Genomic DNA, 22,913 nt, shown 5'->3' with positions numbered 1-22,913 from the left:
ATTTTACTCAAATTCTTAAAAACCAGAAGGCACTGGTCCCCAAGTCTGATGACGGGATTTCAATCCCTGGAACCCACACGGTAGAGGAGAGAGCCGGCTCCTCCAGCTGTCCTGACCGCCGGGTGCGCCCGCTCACACCCACCTCTTTCCTGAGCTTCTCAGACCTGCGGATGTCCTGCCGCATGGAGTCTATCTTCTGCATGGCCACCTCCATCTCCTCCTCTTTGTCACGAAGCTGACGGGACACCTTCTGCTTCTGGGACCGGAGCTCTGCCATGCGCTCATTGAGCTCGGAAAACTCCTGCAGGGCTCGCTTGCGCTGCTGATGGGCCTCCTTGAGCTCTTTGGTCTGGGATTTCAACCGCTCGGAAGCTTCCACCAATTGCTGAATGACAAGAATTCTCTAAAGTTTACATTTGCTTAACAAAGACCTGGAAAACCAGAGCCGTGTTTTGTGGTATTAAAGTAAAAGTGATTCCATGTTGGTCAGATCACAGCCAAGGGTTTGGAAAGTGCTCCCAGGAACAGGCTGTCACGTGGGGTGGGGACTTCCTGACGTGGGTGCTCAGCACCTGAGCCAGTGCTGTTTCCCTCAGGCTACACATACGAAATGAAAGGAAGAACAACACAAGGGCATCCTCACACGCACACACACAGTCCTCCTCACACACACACAGTCCTCCTCACACACACACACAGTCCTCCTCACACACACACAGTCCTCCTCACACACACAGTCCTCCTCACACACACACACACAGTCCTCACACATACACATGCAGTCCTCCTCACACACACACAGTCCTCACACACACAGTCCTCCTCACACACACAGTCCTCCTCACACACACACACAGTCCTCCTCACACACACACAGTCCTCCTCACACACACACACAGTCCTCCTCACACACACACAGTCCTCACACACACACACACAGTCCTCACACACACACACAGTCCTCACACACACACACAGTCCTCCTCACACACACACAGTCCTCACACACACACACACAGTCCTCACACACACACACAGTCCTCCACACACACACACAGTCCTCCTCACACACACACAGTCCTCACACACACACACACAGTCCTCCACACACACACACAGTCCTCACACACACACAGTCCTCCTCACACACACACAGTCCTCCTCACACACGCAGTCCTCCTCACACACGCAGTCCTCCTCACACACACACGCAGTCCTCCTCACACACACACACAGTCCTCACACACACACATGCAGTCCTCACACACACACAGTCCTCACACACACACATGCAGTCCTCCTCACACACACACAGTCCTCCTCACACACACACATGCAGTCCTCACACACACACATGCAGTCCTCACACACACACAGTCCTCCTCACACACACACAGTCCTCCTCACACACACACAGTCCTCACCACAGACAGGCTGCGCTACCTTATGCAGCTCCTCTTTCTCCTGCCGCATGAGGCGGTGCTGCTTCTCCAGGCCTTTCAGCCGGTGTGTGGAGTCCTCGTGTTCCTGGCGAAGTGCCACGTTATCCTCAAGCCTGTGTGAATCTGGACAGAGGAGGAATGATCTGTGTTCCTTTGTGCACAGTGACGTTACACTAGCTGACTCACTGACGTGAAATTATCTGCTGACTCACAGGTAAGTCTCTTTCAGTTTCCACTTATGTATTCTACATGCATGTCTGTGTGGCATGTGCCCACGTGTGCAGGCTATAGTGAGGGTGTAGGTCAGCAGTGGGCCTCAGGGACTGAACGCTAACTGTCAGGTTCCGTGGGTGGCAAGCGTCCACTGCGCCTGTTGACTTCTCTGTCCCCACACTCGGGGTCAGTCACGTCTACACTGCTGCTTCCAGTGCTTATCCTAGCCACTTGTACTCCGCTCCTGTGTCATGCTGGAGACCCCACATTCAAAGACCCTCGGTCCCGCTACCGTCCGGCAGGGTGTAGGCAATGAAGATCGTTCAGTGAGGGACAGACTCAGTGCAGACCTGTATTTTTAATCGGGATCAGAAACCGACTCCAGTGTGACCTGGAGGGGCTGATGAGGAGCCCGTCCGGCGTGTGGAATATGGTGACCCGAGGCCTTGGGAGCTCCGAGCCAAGACTGCAAACAGACGGATGCTGCTGGAGACGGCGCAGCGGTCAAGCGCATTCGCGGCTCTTGCAGAGGACCTGGTTTGGTTCCCAGCACCACAGGGTGGCACAGAACTGCCTGTAACTCCAGTTCAGGGAGTCTGTACCCCTTCTGGCCTCCAGCGGTACCCCGCACGCGCACACATACATGCAGGCAGAACAGTTACACACAGAAGAAAAATAACCCTTAAAAAGACAGTGGAGGTGCAGCTGAGCCCTCATCATTGTGAGACAGTAGCAAGAGTCTACGGAGAATAAACAATTTCTAACACTGCAACGCGCAGCGACTCTGCACAAGCTCGCACAGCTTCAGCTTCTCCCTGCTTTTCTGCACCTCGGGAAAAAGCATTCTGAAAACAGGAAATTCATATTCGATAAAGATCACGAGGCAACCAGTTAGAGCATTACCTGCCATTTTATTCTTCAAGCGCTCAATTTCTTCATTCAGCCTCTTGATTTCCTTGTCTCGGTTTGAGTTGCCCAGGGCCCGTGTGGAACCGTGGAGGGACTGCACGGTCTGGGTGGACTCTGGGGGAGACACAGTATTGAGAGCGGCCGGCCGTGTGTGCAAAGCAGCACCGGGGCGCCTCAGGCCGCTGCAGCCACTCACCCTGCAGCTTCCGGCTCAGCTCCAGCTTCTCCTGCTCCAGTCTCCGTATCCGTCGCTCGTAAGCCTCCACCTGTAAGCTGCTCTCCAGATCCCGCTGTACGTCTGCATCTCTGGTTAGCGTGCTGGCCTGCATCATGCTCTTCAGAGAGCCCCGGTCAGAAAAACAGCTGCAGAAAGAGGAGCGAGACCCAGCGGTAGCAAACTAAGTCCCTGTGAAAAGGCTCCACTGCGCGTGGAGCAGAGTCAGACAACACCCTCCTACCACAGAGGAACAGGACAGCAGCCAGCGGAGCTCACTTGGAAATGACTGCTCATGCTCGAGTGAAAAGCAAAACCAAGGCATTTTGCCTACTGAGTTGGGCTTATAGGGAGGCACGGCCCACCGGTAAGTGGTGAAACGGCCCACCGGGTCGTCTTCTTAGCAGCTGGGCCATGCAACCGTTTCAGGCTTATCTTTTTGCCTTAGAGACTCAAAGCACACCACAGGGCTCTGGCCGAGTCGCTTAGCCGTGAAGGACCAGCTGACTCACTGCCACACTCCCGTACTCGAGCGCCCTCCCTGCTCAGGTGGAAGCCATTCAACAGCCTAATCTTTGGACGTCTGCACAAGGTTCTGGGGTCTGCTCAGCTTGTCTCATTCCTGTCATGACCCCGATAGCAGGCACGTCCTCTTCTGCTACAGACTATAGGTCAGTCAGAAATCTCTGAAGTCGGTCTACCACAAAAGGAGCAACCTAGCCCATTCTTACAAACTGTGTCCTGACAGGCAGGCCGGGGACTCACAAGCGTGACCAGCGCCCTGCGAGCCTGTGAGTTGGAACGCAGTCTGGGCACTGAGTCCCTGGAACACCTGGAACCGTTCTGTGATGAGACAGGAGATGCACGTGCCCCATCCTCAGGAGTGTGCGCGAGCACACAGGGCACCAGCAATCCAGCTCTGTGGCCTCCTCAGGCAGAGGATGCACCTGACTTCATCCCTCCCGCTGTTCTCCTTGGCCCTTAGCTGGTTTATAAAGCGAGGCAGAACATCTGTACCACACAACTTAGGCAACAGAGAGGCTCACTGCAGACAGGGTCGACCAGCTACCACCTACGAACCAAACCCTGTGCCCATGCCCTCCATGAGCCTTTATGAGTGCTTTCTACACAGCATGCGCCAGTCTCTCCCCACCCCCACACCAGGGATGGAGCCCAGGGCCCCACTCATGCTGGCCAGGCACTGTCACTGAGCTACGTTCCCAGAAGCGTTCATTTTACTGTTTCTGTGTGCACGCTTTGCCGGTGCACCACAGGCATGCAGTGCCCAAGAGGACCAGAAGAGGGCGCCAAAGCCCCTGGGATGGAGCTGGGAATGGAGGCCCAGTCCTCTAGAGGAGCAGCCAGGCTCTTAACTGTTGAGCTACTTTTCCTTCAGCCTCAGTTTTCAGGCATTTACAGGGCTGCAGAAGAAGACAATTGTGTAACAGAGAACAGAAGACATGTATTACAGTCATCCACTGCTTAATGACAGGAACACATTCAGGCAAGTGCTCTTGCGTGATCTGGTGCCAACAGCCTGATGTGTGCTTACACAACCCGAGAGTAAATCATGTGCATGACAGAGACATACATACAATCAGAACTGCAGAGCACACGTGTGACGCTGTGCAGTGAGCCTTTTCTGTACAAGTATGTAACACAACAGACTGTGCTGCGGGTGTGTGTGTGTGTGTGTGTGTGTGAGTCATGTTACCAGTGCCAAGCATGTCCACAGAACATATGTATGTACAAGGGTAACGCACTACCACAAACAACACTGGCACCACTAGGCAGTGGGAATATTTCAGACCACCATTGTGCCTGTGGTCTGTGGTTGAACAGATACTGACGTGCAGCTCATGACAGGATGTGCTAATCCTCCCTTTACAGAAAAGTCTACACATCCCTAGAGTCACCAGTAGAGGACAGAAGAGCCTCTGCACGGTTCTCCCTTGAGAGGCATCAACCCAGTCATACCTTTCTGTCGTGAATGTAAAACCGATGAATGGCAAATGCAATCCCGAGAAGCCTGTGTGAGACCCGGGAGGTAATATTTCCTGCACAAGAACACAGATAACACAAAGGAAGCAAATCTCCCCTCAGATACACAGCGCATGCCCCCCACCCACATACCCAGAGTGCAAAGCCCCTAACCCTGTGGTCCCTACTCTGAGCTCCAGCCGCACAAAGCAGAATTGGTGTGGGCTGGCAAGAGGCCTATAGGCCAGGCTTCCTGTATATCTGAAGTCACACACAAAGTAGCCATGGAACAATGAGGCTGTCACACAATAACCCTGAATGAAAAGGTACCAACTATGGGAAATAAAAACAAAAGGATTTCAGGATTTTTGTCAAAAGAGTAATCCATTGTCTTTTAAAAAGGACACCAAGGACCAAGCTGAAGACTTTAAAATAATTGCCAAATTAAAAAAACAATTTGTTTTTTCCTGAGACAGGGTTTCTCTGTGTAACAACTCTGGCTGTCCTGGAACTCGCTCTGTAGACCAGGCTGGTCTCCAACTCACAGAGATCTGCCTGCCTCTGCCTCCTGAGTGCTGGGATTAAAAGCAACCACCACCCGGCAACAATTTTGGTTTCAGACAAGGTTTTACTATGTACATCTGGCAGGCCTGGAACTCACTATGTAGACTAGCTGTCCTTGAACTCAGAGAGACCTACTTGCCTCTACTGCCAGAGAGTGCTGGGATTAAAGGTGTGTGCTACCATGCCCAGCTACTTTAACCCTTATTGTGTGTGTGTGTGTGTGTGTGTGTGTCTGTGTGTGTGTGTGTGTGTGTGTGTGTCTGTGTGTGTGTGTCTGTGTGTGTGTGTGTGTGTGTCTGTGTGTGTGCGTGTCTATGCCACATACACAGGTGCCTGCAAAGACCAGAGGAAAGGGTTGGATTCCCTAGAGCTGGAGTTGTGAGCTGCCTCATATGGGTGCTGGGAAGGGAATCTGGGTCCCTCTGGAAGAACACCAGGTAATCTTGATGCTGAGCCATCTCTCCAGTTCAGTTGTCAAATATTTTCAAAGACTAGGACAGTTCTGCCACCTACTGACTTGCTAAGCAAATGGAAGCTTGACACTGCTGACACCTAGGCCCACCATGAGGTGGCCCGGGAAGGAAGGGCCAGGGAGGAAGGACTGTGCACTCACGGTGTTTCTCAGCGTGTCATCGTCCACATCGAAGTTGGACGTGTCAGAGGGACTGCTCACGTCAGGGATGTACGGTGCTTCTAGGTTCCGTATGTTTTCCCAGTTCAGACCTTCAAAGAACGCATGCTTTTTAAAGTCCTCTATTCCGTTCTGCCCGAGCCGGCGCTCTCTACTGCATATCAGTCTCTGAATGAGGTCCTTGGCTTCTTCGGAGACGTCGGTGACGTGGGACGGGAATTGAAACCGCTCCTGGGGAAGAAGGGAAGGCAGAGGACACGGTCAGGAAAACTCGAGATGTGCAGACCGTACAGGAAATAACCCTACCTTACAATTAGCCAAATGTAATCTGAAGCTCGGGAACCTTACTTCCACAAAGGCAAACAGGAGAGTCACTCCCTTGGGCCGTGAGATGGCTCAACAGGTAAAAGGCACTCACATGCCTGCAGCCTGGCTAACGGTTCTGATCCCTAGGACCCATGTGGAGGGAGGGGCGAGCCCCACAAAGCTGTCCTCAGACTGCTAACATGTGCCGTGGCACGTGCACCCACACACACTTTACACACACAACAAATTAAACAATCACGGCTGACTTGTTAACTACTAATCACAGTGACAATGACAGATTAGGTTTCTGCCTCTCCAAACAGCAAAGAATGTAGACAAGTGTACAGCACAGCCTCTCGGTGCTTGGCTAACCCTGCATCTTAAAAAACCAAAAGACCAAAACAAAACAAAACAAAAGCTGGGCGGTGGTGGCGCACGCCTTTAACCCCAGCACTCGGGAGGCAGAGGCAGGCGGATCTCTGTGAGTTCGAGGCCAGCCTGGACCAACAGCCTCCAAAACAATACAGAGAAACCCTGTCTCATAAAACCAAAAAAAACCCAAAAAAAAAAAAAAACCAAAAACAAACAAACAAAAACAAAAACCAAAAACACAGCCTCAAGTATCCATACTTGACTATGCAGGAAACAAGCCACACATTCCCTAACCATCACGAACAAAGATTATAGATCCTATCACCTCACATTTGCGCCCTGACCAACAATGAGAAACAGGTACCGGTGTTACAGGAAAAAAATACCATTCACACAACATAAAACACACCGCAAGCCAAGAGCTGAGCTGCCATCTACTTGAGACAAGTAAGCACTGTGTGAACCTTTTTGTAAGTTAAGAATCTAAAAGGGAGGGTGTGTGTGTGTGTGTGTGTGTGTGTGTGTGTGTGTGTGTGTGTGTGTGTGTGTACACCAAAGACCCATACTGGGGTCTTCCTCAATTGCCCTTCACCTTTGTTTATGTGTTGACCTTTTTCTAGACGGTCTCTCACAGAACTCAGACCTCACTCCTCTGTGTGCACTGGCTGCTGCCAGGGTCTGCTTGTCCCTTCACGGGGCTAGCTGTGCACCGCCGCACCTGTCTTTTACTTGGGTGCTGGGGCTTCAAATCAGGTGTGCACGAGTGCACAGCACACACTTTACTGATGGAGCTGCCTCCCCACCCTGAAAATATTCTAAGTGTAGTTTTTACTAGAACAGTGAACCCACCCCAACCCGCCCCAGCCTGTGCAGGCACTAGAACAGCGGATAGTGTCTCACCTCATGGTTCATGATTTTTCCATAGGTCTCCACCAGTGACTCTGCATAGAACGGCGTTTCTCCATACAGCATCTCATACATGCAGACGCCCAGTGACCACCAGTCACATTCAGGTCCGTATTTGCCCATGCCATCCTCCATGGCCTGCAGGATCTCTGGTGAGATGTAGTCAGGCGTCCCCACAGCCACAGAGGACTGAACCTTGGAGGGAGAGGGGATGAAGGGAAACGCAAGAGCATCGGTAACTACGTGTATCTATCCACTCTGTTTAGAATCTAGCAGTTACAGAAAACTCAACAATCGTGAAATAAAAGTCGTTACAGACAGCATTCAAAGACCAGGTAATTAAAAAGTCACCACACACAAGCACTCTTATAGCATTCGCCTTGTGAAGATCTACATGCCCCGAGGCGGGGACTCCACTCCTGCTGCCCATGCTCCCAGGTGGTCCATGCCCCGAGGCGGGGACTCCACTCCTGCTGCCCATGCTCCCAGGTGGTCTAGGCCCAGAGGTGGGGACTCCACTCCTGCTGCCCATGCTCCCAGGTGGTCCATGCCCAGAGGCGGGGACTCCACGCCTGCTGCCCATGCTCCCAGGTGGTCTAGGCCCGTGTCCAGGCCGCCCTTGACTTTCCCAGCCATCACAAAGCCTTAGGAGAAGCGCATGCTGGCTTCTAATAAGCTCTCAGGGGCGTGGCTTCCCAGCACAGCCCACCCTGAGCATCTAGAGGGAAAACAGGCAAGTTGGTCCCGCACAAACTGGGCTCCCAAGAGTCTCTGCTCAGGGACCTGAGAGGGAGGTACTTCTCCCCAGAGGTTGGTCCCCTAATGTCCACATCTGCAGGCTCATGCCTGAAGCAGAGGCGCCCGCCCTGTCAGCGAGGGCCAGTCATCACAGGAAAGCGAGACCAAGAGATTAGATGAGCAGCTGGGATGAGAGCAGGGCAGTGGCCGCCATAGCGCTGAGTCTCTAATGACCGTCATAGCGCTGAGTCTCTAATGACCGCCATAGCGCTGAGTCTCTAATGACCGTCATAGCGATGAGTCTCTAATGACCGCCATAGCGCTGAGTCTCTAATGACCTTCATAGCGCTGAGTCTCTAATGACCGTCATAGCTGAGTCTCTAATGACCGTCATAGCGCTGAGTCTCTAATGACCGTCATAGCTGAGTCTCTAATGACCGTCATAGCGCTGAGTCTCTAATGACCGTCATAGCGCTGAGTCTCTAATGACCGCCATAGCTGAGTCTCTAATGACCGTCATAGCGCTGAGTCTCTAATGACCGTCATAGCGCTGAGTCTCTAATGACCGTCATAGCGCTGAGTCTCTAATGACCGTCATAGCTGAGTCTCTAATGACCGCCATAGCGCTGAGTCTCTAATGACCGCCATAGCGCTGAGTCTCTAATGACCGTCATAGCTGAGTCTCTAATGACCGTCATAGCGCTGAGTCTCTAATGACCGTCATAGCGCTGAGTCTCTAATGACCGCCATAGCGCTGAGTCTCTAATGACCGTCATAGCGCTGAGTCTCTAATGACCGTCATAGCTGAGTCTCTAATGACCGTCATAGCTGAGTCTCTAATGACCGCCATAGCGCTGAGTCTCTAATGACCGCCATAGCGCTGAGTCTCTAATGACCGTCATAGCCTGAGTCTCTAATGACCGTCATAGCTGAGTCTCTAATGACCGCCATAGCGCTGAGTCTCTAATGACCGTCATAGCGCTGAGTCTCTAATGACCGCCATAGCGCTGAGTCTCTAATGACCGTCATAGCTGAGTCTCTAATGACCGTCATAGCGCTGAGTCTCTAATGACCGTCATAGCTGAGTCTCTAATGACCGTCATAGCTGAGTCTCTAATGACCGTCATAGCTGAGTCTCTAATGACCGCCATAGCGCTGAGTCTCTAATGACCGTCATAGCTGAGTCTCTAATGACCGTCATAGCGCTGAGTCTCTAATGACCGCCATAGCGCTGAGTCTCTAATGACCGCCATAGCTGAGTCTCTAATGACCGTCATAGCGCTGAGTCTCTAATGACCGTCATAGCTGAGTCTCTAATGACCGCCATAGCGCTGAGTCTCTAATGACCGCCATAGCTGAGTCTCTAATGACCGTCATAGCGCTGAGTCTCTAATGACCGTCATAGCGCTGAGTCTCTAATGACCGTCATAGCTGAGTCTCTAATGACCGTCATAGCGCTGAGTCTCTAATGACCGTCATAGCGCTGAGTCTCTAATGACCGCCATAGCTGAGTCTCTAATGACCGTCATAGCTGAGTCTCTAATGACCGTCATAGCTGAGTCTCTAATGACCGTCATAGCGCTGAGTCTCTAATGACCGTCATAGCGCTGAGTCTCTAATGACCGCCATAGCTGAGTCTCTAATGACCGTCATAGCGCTGAGTCTCTAATGACCGTCATAGCGCTGAGTCTCTAATGACCGCCATAGCTGAGTCTCTAATGACCGTCATAGCTGAGTCTCTAATGACCGTCATAGCTGAGTCTCTAATGACCGTCATAGCGCTGAGTCTCTAATGACCGTCATAGCGCTGAGTCTCTAATGACCGTCATAGCTGAGTCTCTAATGACCGTCATAGCTGAGTCTCTAATGACCGCCATAGCGCTGAGTCTCTAATGACCGTCATAGCGCTGAGTCTCTAATGACCGCCATAGCGCTGAGTCTCTAATGACCGCCATAGCGCTGAGTCTCTAATGACCGTCATAGCTGAGTCTCTAATGACCGCCATAGCGCTGAGTCTCTAATGACCGCCATAGCTGAGTCTCTAATGACCGTCATAGCGCTGAGTCTCTAATGACCGTCATAGCGCTGAGTCTCTAATGACCGTCATAGCTGAGTCTCTAATGACCGTCATAGCTGAGTCTCTAATGACCGTCATAGCGCTGAGTCTCTAATGACCGCCATAGCTGAGTCTCTAATGACCGTCATAGCTGAGTCTCTAATGACCGTCATAGCGCTGAGTCTCTAATGACCGTCATAGCGCTGAGTCTCTAATGACCGTCATAGCTGAGTCTCTAATGACCGCCATAGCGCTGAGTCTCTAATGACCGTCATAGCGCTGAGTCTCTAATGACCGTCATAGCGCTGAGTCTCTAATGACCGCCATAGCGCTGAGTCTCTAATGACCGCCATAGCTGAGTCTCTAATGACCGTCATAGCGCTGAGTCTCTAATGACCGTCATAGCGCTGAGTCTCTAATGACCGTCATAGCTGAGTCTCTAATGACCGTCATAGCTGAGTCTCTAATGACCGTCATAGCGCTGAGTCTCTAATGACCGCCATAGCGCTGAGTCTCTAATGACCGTCATAGCTGAGTCTCTAATGACCGTCATAGCGCTGAGTCTCTAATGACCGTCATAGCGCTGAGTCTCTAATGACCGGCATAGCGCTGAGTCTCTAATGACCGCCATAGCGCTGAGTCTCTAATGACCGTCATACGCTGAGTCTCTAATGACCGCCATAGCGCTGAGTCTCTAATGACCGTCATAGCTGAGTCTCTAATGACCGTCATAGCTGAGTCTCTAATGACCGTCATAGCTGAGTCTCTAATGACCGTCATAGCGCTGAGTCTCTAATGACCGTCATAGCTGAGTCTCTAATGACCGTCATAGCGCTGAGTCTCTAATGACCGCCATAGCGCTGAGTCTCTAATGACCGTCATAGCGCTGAGTCTCTAATGACCGTCATAGCTGAGTCTCTAATGACCGCCATAGCCTGAGTCTCTAATGACCGTCATAGCGCTGAGTCTCTAATGACCGTCATAGCGCTGAGTCTCTAATGACCGCCATAGCGCTGAGTCTCTAATGACCGTCATAGCGCTGAGTCTCTAATGACCGCCATAGCGCTGAGTCTCTAATGACCGTCATAGCTGAGTCTCTAATGACCGTCATAGCTGAGTCTCTAATGACCGTCATAGCGCTGAGTCTCTAATGACCGTCATAGCGCTGAGTCTCTAATGACCGCCATAGCGCTGAGTCTCTAATGACCGTCATAGCGCTGAGTCTCTAATGACCGTCATAGCGCTGAGTCTCTAATGACCGCCATAGCTGAGTCTCTAATGACCGTCATAGCTGAGTCTCTAATGACCGTCATAGCTGAGTCTCTAATGACCGTCATAGCTGAGTCTCTAATGACCGTCATAGCGCTGAGTCTCTAATGACCGTCATAGCGCTGAGTCTCTAATGACCGTCATAGCTGAGTCTCTAATGACCGTCATAGCGCTGAGTCTCTAATGACCGTCATAGCTGAGTCTCTAATGACCGCCATAGCGCTGAGTCTCTAATGACCGTCATAGCGCTGAGTCTCTAATGACCGTCCATAGCGCTGAGTCTCTAATGACCGCCATAGCGCTGAGTCTCTAATGACCGTCATAGCGCTGAGTCTCTAATGACCGTCATAGCTGAGTCTCTAATGACCGTCATAGCGCTGAGTCTCTAATGACCGTCATAGCGCTGAGTCTCTAATGACCGTCATAGCTGAGTCTCTAATGACCGTCATAGCTGAGTCTCTAATGACCGTCATAGCGCTGAGTCTCTAATGACCGTCATAGCGCTGAGTCTCTAATGACCGCCATAGCGCTGAGTCTCTAATGACCGCCATAGCGCTGAGTCTCTAATGACCGTCATAGCGCTGAGTCTCTAATGACCGCCATAGCGCTGAGTCTCTAATGACCGTCATAGCTGAGTCTCTAATGACCGCCATAGCGCTGAGTCTCTAATGACCGTCATAGCTGAGTCTCTAATGACCGTCATAGCGCTGAGTCTCTAATGACCGTCATAGCGCTGAGTCTCTAATGACCGTCATAGCGCTGAGTCTCTAATGACCGTCATAGCTGAGTCTCTAATGACCGTCATAGCGCTGAGTCTCTAATGACCGTCATAGCGCTGAGTCTCTAATGACCGTCATAGCTGAGTCTCTAATGACCGTCATAGCGCTGAGTCTCTAATGACCGTCATAGCGCTGAGTCTCTAATGACCGTCATAGCGCTGAGTCTCTAATGACCGCCATAGCGCTGAGTCTCTAATGACCGCCATAGCGCTGAGTCTCTAATGACCGCCATAGCTGAGTCTCTAATGACCGTCATAGCGCTGAGTCTCTAATGACCGTCATAGCTGAGTCTCTAATGACCGCCATAGCGCTGAGTCTCTAATGACCGTCATAGCGCTGAGTCTCTAATGACCGTCATAGCTGAGTCTCTAATGACCGTCATAGCTGAGTCTCTAATGACCGTCATAGCTGAGTCTCTAATGACCGTCATAGCGCTGAGTCTCTAATGACCGCCATAGCTGAGTCTCTAATGACCGTCATAGCTGAGTCTCTAATGACCGTCATAGCTGAGTCTCTAATGACCGTCATAGCTGAGTCTCTAATGACCGTCATAGCGCTGAGTCTCTAATGACCGCCATAGCGCTGAGTCTCTAATGACCGTCATAGCGCTGAGTCTCTAATGACCGTCATAGCGCTGAGTCTCTAATGACCGCCATAGCTGAGTCTCTAATGACCGTCATAGCGCTGAGTCTCTAATGACCGTCATAGCGCTGAGTCTCTAATGACCGTCATAGCTGAGTCTCTAATGACCGTCATAGCGCTGAGTCTCTAATGACCGTCATAGCTGAGTCTCTAATGACCGCTAGCTAGTCTCATGACGCCTGAGTCTCTAATGACCGTCATAGCTGAGTCTCTAATGACCGTCATAGCGCTGAGTCTCTAATGACCGTCATAGCGCTGAGTCTCTAATGACCGCCATAGCGCTGAGTCTCTAATGACCGTCATAGCTGAGTCTCTAATGACCGCCATAGCGCTGAGTCTCTAATGACCGCCATAGCTGAGTCTCTAATGACCGTCATAGCTGAGTCTCTAATGACCGTCATAGCTGAGTCTCTAATGACCGTCATAGCGCTGAGTCTCTAATGACCGCCATAGCGCTGAGTCTCTAATGACCGCCATAGCTGAGTCTCTAATGACCGTCATAGCTGAGTCTCTAATGACCGTCATAGCTGAGTCTCTAATGACCGTCATAGCGCTGAGTCTCTAATGACCGTCATAGCTGAGTCTCTAATGACCGTCATAGCGCTGAGTCTCTAATGACCGTCATAGCTGAGTCTCTAATGACCGCCATAGCGCTGAGTCTCTAATGACCGTCATAGCGCTGAGTCTCTAATGACCGTCATAGCTGAGTCTCTAATGACCGTCATAGCTGAGTCTCTAATGACCGCCATAGCGCTGAGTCTCTAATGACCGCCATAGCTGAGTCTCTAATGACCGTCATAGCTGAGTCTCTAATGACCGTCATAGCGCTGAGTCTCTAATGACCGTCATAGCTGAGTCTCTAATGACCGCCATAGCGCTGAGTCTCTAATGACCGTCATAGCGCTGAGTCTCTAATGACCGCCATAGCGCTGAGTCTCTAATGACCGTCATAGCGCTGAGTCTCTAATGACCGTCATAGCTGAGTCTCTAATGACCGTCATAGCGCTGAGTCTCTAATGACCGTCATAGCTGAGTCTCTAATGACCGTCATAGCGCTGAGTCTCTAATGACCGCCATAGCGCTGAGTCTCTAATGACCGCCATAGCTGAGTCTCTAATGACCGTCATAGCTGAGTCTCTAATGACCGTCATAGCGCTGAGTCTCTAATGACCGTCATAGCTGAGTCTCTAATGACCGTCATAGCGCTGAGTCTCTAATGACCGTCATAGCGCTGAGTCTCTAATGACCGTCATAGCGCTGAGTCTCTAATGACCGTCATAGCGCTGAGTCTCTAATGACCGTCATAGCTGAGTCTCTAATGACCGTCATAGCTGAGTCTCTAATGACCGTCATAGCTGAGTCTCTAATGACCGCCATAGCGCTGAGTCTCTAATGACCGCCATAGCGCTGAGTCTCTAATGACCGCCATAGCGCTGAGTCTCTAATGACCGTCATAGCTGAGTCTCTAATGACCGCCATAGCGCTGAGTCTCTAATGACCGTCATAGCGCTGAGTCTCTAATGACCGTCATAGCGCTGAGTCTCTAATGACCGTCATAGCGCTGAGTCTCTAATGACCGTCATAGCTGAGTCTCTAATGACCGTCATAGCGCTGAGTCTCTACTGACCGTCATAGCTGAGTCTCTAATGACCGTCATAGCGCTGAGTCTCTAATGACCGTCATAGCGCTGAGTCTCTAATGACCGTCATAGCGCTGAGTCTCTAATGACCGCCATAGCGCTGAGTCTCTAATGACCGTCATAGCGCTGAGTCTCTAATGACCGTCATAGCTGAGTCTCTAATGACCGTCATAGCTGAGTCTCTAATGACCGTCATAGCGCTGAGTCTCTAATGACCGCCATAGCGCTGAGTCTCTAATGACCGTCATAGCTGAGTCTCTAATGACCGTCATAGCTGAGTCTCTAATGACCGCCATAGCGCTGAGTCTCTAATGACCGTCATAGCTGAGTCTCTAATGACCGTCATAGCTGAGTCTCTAATGACCGTCATAGCTGAGTCTCTAATGACCGTCATACCTGAGTCTCTAATGACCGTCATAGCTGAGTCTCTAATGACCGTCATAGCGCTGAGTCTCTAATGACCGTCATAGCGCTGAGTCTCTAATGACCGCCATAGCGCTGAGTCTCTAATGACCGTCACAGCTGAGTCTCTAATGACCGCCATAGCGCTGAGTCTCTAATGACCGTCATAGCTGAGTCTCTAATGACCGTCATAGCTGAGTCTTTAATGACCGCCATAGCGCTGAGTCTCTAATGACCGTCATAGCTGAGTCTCTAATGACCGCCATAGCGCTGAGTCTCTAATGACCGCCATAGCGCTGAGTCTCTAATGACCGCCATAGCGCTGAGTCTCTAATGACCGCCATAGCGCTGAGTCTCTAATGACCGCCATAGCGCTGAGTTTCTAATGACCGTCATAGCGCTGAGTCTCCTCTAATGACCGCCATAGCTGAGTCTCTAATGACCGTCATAGCGCTGAGTCTCTAATGACCGTCATAGCGCTGAGTCTCTAATGACCGTCATAGCTGAGTCTCTAATGACCGCCATAGCGCTGAGTCTCTAATGACCGCCATAGCGCTGAGTCTCTAATGACCGTCATAGCGCTGAGTCTCTAATGACCGCCATAGCGCTGACTCTCTAATGACCGTCATAGCGCTGAGTCTCTAATGACCGTCATAGCGCTGAGTCTCTAATGACCGTCATAGCGCTGAGTCTCTAATGACCGTCATAGCTGAGTCTCTAATGACCGTCATAGCTGAGTCTCTAATGACCGTCATAGCTGAGTCTCTAATGACCGCCATAGCTGAGTCTCTAATGACCGTCATAGCTGAGTCTCTAATGACCGTCATAGCTGAGTCTCTAATGACCGTCATAGCGCTGAGTCTCTAATGACCGTCATAGCGCTGAGTCTCTAATGACCGTCATAGCTGAGTCTCTAATGACCGCCATAGCGCTGAGTCTCTAATGACCGCCATAGCGCTGAGTCTCTAATGACCGTCATAGCTGAGTCTCTAATGACCGTCATAGCTGAGTCTCTAATGACCGTCATAGCGCTGAGTCTCTAATGACCGCCATAGCGCTGAGTCTCTAATGACCGTCATAGCTGAGTCTCTAATGACCGTCATAGCGCTGAGTCTCTAATGACCGCCATAGCTCTGAGTCTCTAATGACCGTCATAGCGCTGAGTCTCTAATGACCGCCATAGCGCTGAGTCTCTAATGACCGCCATAGCGCTGAGTCTCTGATGACCGCCATAGCGCTGAGTCTCTAATGACCGTCATAGCTGAGTCTCTAATGACCGTCATAGCTGAGTCTCTAATGACCGTCATAGCGCTGAGTCTCTAATGACCGTCATAGCGCTGAGTCTCTAATGACCGTCATAGCTGAGTCTCTAATGACCGCCATAGCGCTGAGTCTCTAATGACCGCCATAGCGCTGAGTCTCTAATGACCGCCATAGCGCTGAGTCTCTAATGACCGTCATAGCTGAGTCTCTAATGACCGTCATAGCGCTGAGTCTCTAATGACCGTCATAGCTGAGTCTCTAATGACCGTCATAGCTGAGTCTCTAATGACCGCCATAGCGCTGAGTCTCTAATGACCGCCATAGCGCTGAGTCTCTAATGACCGTCATAGCGCTGAGTCTCTAATGACCGTCATAGCTGAGTCTCTAATGACCGTCATAGCTGAGTCTCTAATGACCGTCATAGCTGAGTCTCTAATGACCGCCATAGCGCTGAGTCTCTAATGACCGTCATAGCGCTGAGTCTCTAATGACCGTCATAGCTGAGTCTCTAATGACCGCCATAGCGCTGAGTCTCTAATGACCGTCATAGCGCTGAGTCTCTAATGACCGCCATAGCGCTGAGTCTCTAATGACCGTCATAGCTGAGTCTCTAATGACCGCCATAGCGCTGAGTCTCTAATGACCGTCATAGCGCTGAGTCTCTAATGACCGTCATAGCTGAGTCTCTAATGACCGTCATAGCTGAGTCTCTAATGACCGTCATAGCGCTGAGTCTCTAATGACCGTCATAGCTGAGTCTCTAATGACCGCCATAGCGCTGAGTCTCTAATGACCGTCATAGCGCTGAGTCTCTAATGACCGTCATAGCTGAGTCTCTAATGACCGTCATAGCTGAGTCTCTAATGACCGTCATAGCGCTGAGTCTCTAATGACCGTCATAGCGCTGAGTCTCTAATGACCGTCATAGCTGAGTCTCTAATGACCGTCATAGCTGAGTCTCTAATGACCGCCATAGCTGAGTCTCTAATGACCGCCATAGCGCTGAGTCTCTAATGACCGTCATAGCTGAGTCTCTAATGACCGCCATAGCGCTGAGTCTCTAATGACCGTCATAGCTGAGTCTCTAATGACCGTCATAGCGCTGAGTCTCTAATGACCGTCATAGCGCTGAGTCTCTAATGACCGTCATAGCGCTGAGTCTCTAATGACCGCCATAGCGCTGAGTCTCTAATGACCGTCATAGCTGAGTCTCTAATGACCGTCATAGCGCTGAGTCTCTAATGACCGCCATAGCGCTGAGTCTCTAATGACCGTCATAGCGCTGAGTCTCTAATGACCGTCATAGCTGAGTCTCTAATGACCGTCATAGCTGAGTCTCTAATGACCGTCATAGCTGAGTCTCTAATGACCGTCATAGCGCTGAGTCTCTAATGACCGTCATAGCTGAGTCTCTAATGACCGTCATAGCGCTGAGTCTCTAATGACCGTCATAGCTGAGTCTGTAATGACCATCATAGCGGTGAGTCTCTAATGACCGTCATAGCGCTGAGTCTCTAATGACCATCATAGCTGAGTCTCTAATGACCGCCATAGCGCTGAGTCTCTAATGACCGTTATAGGTGAGTCTCTAATGACCGTCATAGCTGAGTCTCTAATGACCGTCATAGCTGAGTCTCTAATGACCGCCATAGCGCTGAGTCTCTAATGACCGTCATAGCTGAGTCTCTAATGACCGTCATAGCTGAGTCTCTAATGACCGTCATAGCGGTGAGTCTCTAATGACCGTCATAGCGCTGAGTCTCTAATGACCGCCATAGCGCTGAGTCTCTAATGACCGCCATAGCGCTGAGTCTCCAAGAGTGAAGTGAGGCAGGGATGGGGCTGTGGTCGTAGGCCCTTCTGCGAAGACACCAGACTCTCCAGGATCCCTTCTGAGAAGAACATCTCAGGGACACACAGTGCTCAGGGTGAGCAGTGTAGGAGTGTAAGAATGGACAGGCGGGCTGGGCGTTGGTGGCGCGCGCCTTTAACCCCAGCACTTGGGAGGCAGAGGCAGGCTGATCTCTGTGAGTTCTCGAGGCCGGGCGGAACTGACAGCCTCCAAAAGAATACAGAGAAACCCTGTCTCGTAAAACCAAAAAAAAAAAACGAATGGACAGGCGGCAGGGAGTCTGCCCGGCACTCTCAGGACACCAGGTCACACCCGGCCTACAGAGGGTGGTGAGGGTGAATAAATGCCCACTGTGACAGGGTCGCTGTAGACACTGTCAATGTGCCCACGGACATTGCTCTCTCACCACCACAAGAGTGGATTTGACCACAGCACCAACCCACCAACAAGTTAGCGTGGGGGTTGGAAAAAAACCCAAGTACAAGTAAGCAGCTGGCTCCATGGCCTGTGCGGCGTGCCACCTGGGGCTCCGTGGCCTGCAGCCTGGTCAGCTGGATCCATGGCCTGTGCGGCGTGCCACCTGGGGCTCCGTGGCCTGCAGCCTGGTCAGCTGGCGCCTGCATATAGATGCTGGGAAGCACTGGTAGGAAGTGCTGGGCCACTCACTTTTGGAGTCTCCAGCATCACAATTAGTGCAGGATTTAAAGCGGCAGAGCCTCCGGTATGGGGCTGCAGGGGCTGCTGTGGTCAAGGAGGGAATGCAGTGACACACAGCGCTGGCCAGTGAGGTGAGACAGACCAGTCACACACAGGCCACTTAGCTGCAGGGCTCATCTGACCTGAGGCCCCACAGCGGGGGCTCAACAGCACTCTTCTAAAGAGCCCAGTTTCAGAAAGCTCACCTGGCAGAAAGCCACCTAGAGCGGCAGGGAGCCGGCCCTTCCAGACGGATAGGGCTTTCCAAAGGAGAAAGTGCTGGCCTCACTTGCTGCAGTGTGGGTCTGAGAGAACTGAGAAATCCCCAGCGGCACCCATATGTCAACATAAGAACAGAAGAGAGGAGCTGGAAGACAGTCCAGTCAGCAAATGGCTTTCCTCACAAGAGCGAGAATCTTGTGTTCTGTTGTCATACTCACGTCGTTAGAAGAAGCTGGGCAGTGGGTGGTGCATGGCAGCACACCATTGACGGCACAACCCCTGTACACACTCTCACACACACCTATGCACACCTGTACACTCACACACATCTGCACAGGCATGCACACCTGTACACTCAGACACACACACATCTGCACACACATGCACACCTGTACACTCACAACACACATCTTCACAGGCACGTATACCTGTACACTCACACAACACACATCTACACATGCATGCACACCTGTACACTCACACACACAGACACACACATCTACACATGCATGCACACCTGTACACTCACACATACACATCTGCACATGCATGCACACCTGTACACTCACACACATCTGCACATACATGCACACCTATACACTCACACACACATCTACACATGTGTGCACACCTGTACACTCACACATACACATCTGCACATGCATGCACACCTGTACACTCACACACATCTACACATGTGTGCACACCTGTACGCTCTCACATACACATCTGCACATACACGCACACACATATGATTTTCAAACTTTAAAAATTCCCTGAACAGAAAATTTCAATTGTCTCCTAAACAAGTCATTTTCTTAATTTACATTTTAAAAACCTACTTTTCTTGATTTTATGTTAAACTGAACACTTAACCCCCATTTAACTACAAGTCAAACTCAAAAAAAAAATACCTACAGTTCCATCATCATTCATCTTCAAACACGATCCAAAGTCAGCCAGGCGGATATGACCATTCACATCCAAAAGGACATTGTCAGGCTTAATGTCTCTGTGGGTGAGATAAGCAGAGTAAGTGAGCTGTTCCAGTGGGCTTCAGGGAACCGACACCCCAAGAGCAGCCACAACCAAGTGCAGTAGCTGCAGCAACACCAGCAGAGCTGCCCCCCCTCCCTGGCAGCACTGCAACTCCTGAGTAACCGCTGCTTCCTGAGGAGGCTCATCAGCCACAGGGTCAGAAAATAACATCTAAGAGTTGGGGGACAGTTGGTTCAGTAGCTAAGGGTGCTTGCTATGCAATCTTTGGATCCCAGCAACCGCAGCATAGCCAGGGCTTCCACAAATGTCTGCGAATCCAGCTCTGAGAGATCCGATGCCCCCTTCCAGCCGCTGAGCGCTCCCACTCTCTCTCGCCTCAGAGGGCCACTCGCTGTGCTATGGACAGACGCCCAAGGAGACCAAGGGACAGGCAGCATGGAGGGACAGAGTATTAGCCACCATGAGGGGTCAGTAACAGAAGGAATGGAGTCCAGGAAGAGGGGGCCGACGGCTTGCAGGCTAACAATCCACTCTGTACATCGCAGCTGAGCAGCCTGTGGACAGCCAGCTACCCAGCAAACGGCACAGTCGCACTCACACCCCGATGCGTGGCGCTCAGAGCCCACACCGTCAACTGCTTTTCTCCATGCCCGAATGCTGAGCTGAGGGCTGTCAGTGCACTCAGAGCCCCGAGGATAAATCCACTATGGGCTATTCTGGAAGCTGGAGAACCTGCCCACCTGTCATGCTCAGGTCTGTTTGCAGCAGCACCACACAGAACAAACAAACCGTGTTCAGCATCCGCTGCAGGGGCACGTGTGCCGATGCGATGCAGTCACATGGGGGAGCCCTGTGGGCAGCGGGGATTCTACTACAAAACCAGATACACAAAGCAGGAGAAAACCAGCACAACACTTCACCCTGAAATAAACACCCTCATATAGACACGAAAGGGAAAAGAAGGAGGCCAGGCATAACACACTCAGAAAGGCAAAGCTAGAGGATTATGAGTTCAAGGTCAGCTGGACTACAATATGAAACTAGAAGAAAAAAAAAAAAAGGAAGGGGGGAAAAGAAAGGTAGGGAAGACAAAGACAGGAAACAGCAGGGGAACCAGACGCCATAGCGGAAAACACTAGGAGAAACAAAACCAGAAGAAACAAGGTGTGGCTAACCTGTAGCCTCAAATGATGACTAGCTCACAAGCCGCTCAAGGAAACGTGGGTTTAGACCAAGCCTAATGAAAGCACTGGGGGAGGAACCCAGACAACAAACCAGAGTCACAGGGAGGAGCCAGAGACCGAGGTGGGAGCCGGCGGAGGGCCCGGGACCCAAGGAGACCGATGTAAAACACGACTCCCATCGGAAACAGACCCACGCCGTACAGCCACATGCTGTACTACACGCTCAGGGTTGGGGCAAAAGGACCCCGAGTTCCAGGCCATCTTGCTAGCAAGACGTCACCTCAAAAACAAACAACTTAAGTATCGTGTGGCTCACAATGTATAATTAAAAACAGGCAAAGCTCATTTGCATTTCTAAGGCTCCTTTATCTAATATAGTAGTCTCTTGCCACATGTATTAGCTAATGAAGAACCCAGGAGCCAGAGAGATGGCTCATGGTAGAGAAATGAGCCCTGCATTTTGTCCTCACACCTCCATACGCATGCACGCACACACACACACACACACACACACATGCACGCACGCACGCACGCACGCACGCACGCAAATAAGTAAATTATGGCAGTGACTTAAGGGATGTCTTGGCTAGGACCAAGTATCACATGCGGGATACAGTACCTGCTGACATAAATGTCACCATTAACTGCAACTCTAGCTACAGAAGGGGACTCACTAGTCACCGTTGTATTGTCCTCTCTTTAGTCGTGTGGTGTTACTGACCAGTCTATTTCGACAAACCCCCCAGTATTCTGAAAAGGTGGTTACCTGTGCACATAGTGAAGCTGATGGATTGAATCAATGGCCAACACCATTTCGCCAATGTAGAACCTTGCCATGTCTTCTGGAAGCTTGTCTTCAAATTTACTCAGTAGAGTCAGCAAATCACCGCCCACATAGTAATCCATAACCAAGTACTGAAAATCAGAAAGAGAGAATACAGTTCTTAACATTAACCTGATAGCTAACTACCATGGAAGCTGTTTGACTCAAGGCTGGGTCTGACGTGGGGGCCAGGCTGGCCTCCTGCCCCGGGCCACAGGATGCTAGAATTGCAGGCATATGCAGCGTGCCTCTCTCTGTGATGTCCTGTGGCGCTGCTGAAACCCAAATGCACACACGGCAGAGAACAGAGCTGACCCACAGTACAGCTAGTCAGTGAAGAGGCCGACGGCGCGGCTCACAGAGCTGGCCCGTTAAGAGCCAGGATCTGAAGCAGGGGCTCAGTTCATAAACAGACTATCCAGGTCTGTAGGGTTTAGTCCTCCAGGTCCTCAGTCACAGGAGGACCCTGATCAGAGGGAAGTGGGTTATCTAAAACCACAGACCCAGCAGCCCTCGTTGAGAAGAGAATGCCATCAGAGGCAGGAAGGGAGGTAATCGTGTTCAGCCACAGCAGGTCAGACAGCTCCCACTTTATGGGAAGAAGTGTCTTCTGCTAATGAACGGAGGGCTTCCCTTCACTCATACAGCCCTGAGGCCAGTGTGTCGGGTACACAGTGTGTCAGGTACACAGTGTGTCTGTCTGCTGGGTACACAGCGTGTCTGTCTGCTGGGTACACAGTGTGTCTGTCTGTTGGGTACACAGTGTGTCTGTCTGTTGGGTACACAGTGTGTCTGTTGGGTTGGGTACACAG

The 22,913-nt window shown here is 51.1% G+C and overlaps 1 protein-coding gene across 2 annotated transcripts in view; it reads right to left on the bottom strand.

The window, feature by feature from the left end:
- Positions 1–22,913, bottom strand: part of Cdc42bpb (CDC42 binding protein kinase beta) — a 97,056-nt gene that overhangs the window by 28,878 nt on the left and 45,265 nt on the right. For both annotated transcript variants that reach the window (XM_040742435.1, XM_040742436.1), the window contains exons 5-13: positions 22,045–22,193; positions 20,014–20,107; positions 7,532–7,732; positions 5,936–6,184; positions 4,756–4,835; positions 2,761–2,927; positions 2,559–2,678; positions 1,444–1,565; positions 143–385 (exon numbers count right to left, since the gene is read on the bottom strand). In XM_040742435.1, the coding sequence (XP_040598369.1) occupies positions 143–385; positions 1,444–1,565; positions 2,559–2,678; positions 2,761–2,927; positions 4,756–4,835; positions 5,936–6,184; positions 7,532–7,732; positions 20,014–20,107; positions 22,045–22,193 (1,425 nt within the window). The remainder of the gene's footprint in view (positions 1–142; positions 386–1,443; positions 1,566–2,558; positions 2,679–2,760; positions 2,928–4,755; positions 4,836–5,935; positions 6,185–7,531; positions 7,733–20,013; positions 20,108–22,044; positions 22,194–22,913) is intronic.

This window comes from Mesocricetus auratus, unplaced genomic scaffold, assembly GCF_017639785.1.
Source record: "Mesocricetus auratus isolate SY011 unplaced genomic scaffold, BCM_Maur_2.0 Super-Scaffold_15014, whole genome shotgun sequence".
Classification (NCBI taxonomy): domain Eukaryota; kingdom Metazoa; phylum Chordata; class Mammalia; order Rodentia; family Cricetidae; genus Mesocricetus; species Mesocricetus auratus.
This window is presented reverse-complemented; position numbering and strand designations above follow the sequence as displayed.